This window comes from Curcuma longa, unplaced genomic scaffold (assembly GCF_044706935.1).
Source record: "Curcuma longa cultivar G26 ecotype Majalengka, Jawa Barat unplaced genomic scaffold, ITB_CL_G26_1.1 contig_21131, whole genome shotgun sequence".
NCBI classification, from domain to species: Eukaryota; Viridiplantae; Streptophyta; class Magnoliopsida; order Zingiberales; family Zingiberaceae; genus Curcuma; species Curcuma longa.
Genome location: NW_027431568.1, coordinates 4083 through 8644, shown reverse-complemented (window position 1 = coordinate 8644; position 4562 = coordinate 4083). Strand labels below are relative to the sequence as shown.

The 4562-nt window shown below is 37.6% G+C and overlaps 1 protein-coding gene across 1 annotated transcript; it reads right to left on the bottom strand.

The window, feature by feature from the left end:
• Nucleotides 1–1729: 1729 nt before the first annotated feature.
• On the bottom strand, nucleotides 1730–2278 carry LOC141817591 (LOB domain-containing protein 12-like). Its single transcript, XM_074705227.1, has 2 exons — nucleotides 2114–2278; nucleotides 1730–2020 (listed from the first exon to the last, which is right to left on the bottom strand). Exons 1-2 carry the CDS (start codon nucleotides 2276–2278, stop codon nucleotides 1730–1732), a joined length of 456 nt encoding a protein of 151 aa, XP_074561328.1.
• Nucleotides 2279–4562: the final 2284 nt, after the last annotated feature.

Genomic DNA, 4562 nt, shown 5'->3' with positions numbered 1-4562 from the left:
CAAAGGTTGTGCTTGAAAATCTATTTTTTTAAATAGTTTTCTTCTCGATCAAATTGAAAATTCAAAAATTTTCATTTAAAAAAAAACACTTTTATATAAGTTTGCAAGCAATGAAAGTCAGCAAGTTTCGTTTGACAAATACACTTTCAATACACACCTTTTATGCTTGTGCTTGTTTAGGTAAATAGATTGGATTTTTAAATGAAAGAGCATGATTTTTCAACTAAACATTAATAAATGACAGAGCATATTCATTGTAAATAATTTTAAAATATTTTTAGGAACTTTAAAATATATTTTGGCAGTTAATTATAGTGATATTATATATAAATATGTGTGTGTGTGTGTGTGGATGGGAAAAAATTAATGTTCCTTTAATTAAATTTTATTTCTAAAAAATTAAAATCCAAATTGGAAGAAAATTAGTTGGGAAGGCTGAATACGCAACGAAGTTCCCAACTGCTTGAGTGGGCAGAACAGTATGTACGGCGCTGTAGTGAGTAGGGCAGAACAGTTCGTACGGCGCTCTAGCGAGTATCGAGTGGGACAATTGCCTGGCCGATCGAGGGCTGCCCAAGTGCCCGATCGATCTAGTGATGTTGAATGAGTTGATTAATTGCTGAATAGTCGGGTAGACCTACCGGATCGGGCAAGTTGCTTGAGTGATTAGAGAGAGTTCTTGCCAAATGTAATGTAAAATTAATTAAACTCCCATACATATTGGAGTTCATTTTCTATTCACAATTATTAAGATAAAATTTCATCAAATATTTTTAAAGATGTAACATCTTCTTGTTGTTGTAGAGTCAAAACTTCTAACTTTTTCTTGATTATTAATTGTAGCTCTCAAAAATACATCTCATTGCTTTAGTTTCTTAATTATTAAACTTGTTGCATAAACGATTAATGAGATAAGAAAACATAACATATGCAATCAATTATACTCAAAAGTGGCTTAAAATGGATTTAATCTTTCACAACTTTTTCAAATAGTGAAATAAATCCTAAGATACTTATGACGACCTATTAATCACGTATGTAATTGTTTTCATGCATTTTACCCAAAATTGAAATGGAACATTTTTAGCATATGTAGCATGCTTGCTCCAACTCTACTTGCACTAATAAATAAGTTAATTGATTATTTTTTTATGAGATTAGCAGTGTAACTTATATTAAGTCTAAATTTCATTTATTATCACATAATAGATATAAAAATAATTTTTTATTTTCATGGAAATTATTTGTTCACACTATTTTTTTTTTTAAATAAATCAAACTTAATAAACTAGCTAGTATACCCTCAAGCAAGTCCCAGCAGGTTGATGAGTTTCCCAACTATCTCTATTAGTCAAAAAAAAATGGAAGCTTTGTGAATCTGTCTCCATCCAAATAAGAGTGGTTAAGATTTTGATAGCTATTAGTCAGAAACAAATAATTCTCAAAAATCCAAGTCCCAAACCATCATACTTTTGTTTTATTAGCTAAAACAAATGGATTTGTATCTGTCATGTGGAAGGTCATTAATTACTTTGCTTGATTTTTTGTACTTTGTGGAGATTTTTATTTTATTGATTAAGATAGAACAAGGTAAGCACGTCTAACGTGCAAACCTTCATTCCATGTCCTCCACATGCAGCAGTTGACACATCACATGCAGCAGTTGACGAACTCCCACTACAACCAACAGATCACGTCCAGAGAGACTCTCTCTCTCAAGGTTCCTGAGCTACATGATAGCTGGAGGAAGAGTCGGTGACGAACTCTCGAGAAAAATCGACAAGGAACTTGCTTTCATGAGTTTCTTGTTGGTGACTGAGGAGGAGGAGGAGGATTCTTGTTGCATTTGGAAGCACAGAATCTCTGCTTGAGCCACTGCAAGCTGCATCTGTAGCTGAGACACCTGATTTTGAAGGTAAGAAATGGCACCGACGCACCCGTAAACCGGGTCCTTCATCCTCGCGCTCGCTTCGTAGACTAAACTACTCACTGCATCTGCTCTGTGATGAACTGGGAGCTCCTGCAATGTAAGATCAAGTTAATATTTTAAAGTTGATGGCCCAAATTAATCACAAAGCATGCACCAATTGTGTTATGAGGAAGTAATTGAGACCTGAAGCATCTTGTTGATGTTACTGGCACCGAACACCTTGTGCACAATGTAGAACTTGTGGGGTTGATCAGAAGGGAAGTAGGCGGCAAAGATGCAATCTTTGGCGCATCGCCGACGCAGCAATTTGCAGGCGGCGCAAGGTGTGCTGCTGCCACTCCCAGCCATCAGAAGGAGGAGAGGTAGGAGCAGAGGTGAGTGATGGCTGATTTATAAAACTTGATCTGTTGATCAAGAGCACACTAGTTGCAACCATGTCGGCATGTCCAGCCATAAAAGATGGGAATTTATTCAATATTTTAGACGGTGACGGTGGAGTTTTCATGGCTCGAAATCTTCAGGAACCAAAGGTTAAAAAGTCAAGGTTGTGCCGAAGACAATAAATATCATATGTCCTGTTGATATATATATATATATATATATAGAGAGGCCAATATATTCAACGTTTTAAATAAAATCAAGTTGGTGACCGCAAACTTTTGTTTTTATAAGGTTCTGATATGCCGCGCGACTGCTACTGCGCGACATATCCGCGACGCTGAGTTGGCTGAGAATTTCTCGCCGCGTCATCGCGTCCGCGCTGGCCGAAATACAAAAAATCGGAGGAAAAAAAAAAACCCGCGCCCAGAATCTTAAATCCCTAAGCGGCACCCGTCGCTCCTCTCTCCATCGTCGCCCCCAGAACCCTAAACATCGCGATCCTCCTTCCTCTGCTTTGCTCTGCTCCAGCGCCTCTCGCTCTCGTCGCCTCTCGCTCTCGTCGCCGCCTCTCGCTCTCGTCGCCCCCGTCGCCGCCCCATCGCCGCCGATCTCGCAGCTCTGCGAGAGAGCTGACGACGCCGTCGCCTCTCCTCGTCCCGAGAGAGCTCGTCGCCAGCGTCTCCTCCCCGTCCCGATCGCCGCCGTCGCCACGTCCTGTCACCTCCATCTAGGTTTTAGGGTTTGTTAACCCTAAAGCCCCCAAAATCGCTCCCCATCCCAAAATCGCAGCCGCCAGGAAACTCTTTATGTGCTTTTATCTATACAAGTAACAACTTTAAAGATTGTTCTTTCTCCCTATTTTGGACAGTGCTGCATCCTTACCGACTACTATGGTAAGCAAAGTTTAGTCCTTTTGGTAGTGTAGTTACTTATCTTATTTTCTGTTTGATATGCTGAGTGATATCACATGTTATCTGTGTTGTTCCCATCATAACAGTACTTAGGACATATCCAATTCAAAAGGAAATAATCCATTGTTTGATGCATGTTAAGATATAAAGATAGGAAATAATCTAAAACCTTTTACAGATTTAGGATTCCAACTAAGGAATTCTGGCTTTCTTAATCATCCGTTTGTTTGCTTACTAGTGAAGATATGGTTTTATAGACTTGACATATAATCTGCTTATCCACATTTCATTTATGGCCTGTTTATTGGCTAACAATAAAAAAAACATGTATGAATATTTGATTCCCTTTTCTTCCTCTCGTTTGTTTTCTCTATTCATCCACCCAAGCAAACAACCAATTAGACAGACTTATGCTGTGGTTCAACTCTATTTACTTTATTTGAGCATTGAATTCCTGTAAACTGAACACGTTCTAGTATCTAATCATTTTTTAGGTTGTGGCGCATGCCATTATATCTTAATTTAATAGAAAGTTCATTTATTGGAATACTACTTTTCTGCTACAATATGCCTTGATTGGATGCTAAAGCAATATATATTGCACAGGAGTACCTTCAAGCAAAACCAGCTAGAGAAGCTGTTGCAAAAGCAAAGCTAGAAGCTGAATCTTCTGCAAATGATGGCCTGCTCCATGTTGATAATGAGTGGAATATAAGGTGCCTAATCTTATATAAATTAAAACAACTATCCTAATTTTTTGTCCCAGAGTGATTATATTTCCTATAACTGTGCTCGAGTCTTTTTGTTGTGTGAAGGAATATTTCCCCTTATCATTGTGATGTCTGGAATTGATATACAAATATTATGTTCTCCGTTCAACAATTTGGCTAAATAATGATCCAAAGATGTTGAATAAAAACTATTGAAAGTTGTTAGAAATTTTTGTTTCCAACCTTTTTCAACAAGAAATAATGTTTCAAAGATGTATTGTCTTCGTTTTTTGGCTTGTTTATTTTTACAGTTGGATGGAAATTCTTAAGATGGTAAAAGGTTGTTTTTCTTTGTTCTATCTGTTGGCTGCATAAAAATCAGTGAAGTATCAATAAGTGAGTTGAAGTTCAAATATTAAGAATCCATTAACTGCACTATATATGAGGGAATATGAGTTCAAAATGGTGCATGGTCTTTGCGTGTTTTTTCCCTGTACTCATATTTTGCATATTTTTGCAGGTCTTCACCACCTATGGCACCTGGAAGCATAGATAACCATGGATCATCTGGTGGTGACAGTAGTTCTAGGACTTTAGACCCATTTGCAGTTGATGTGAGAAAGCGAGAAG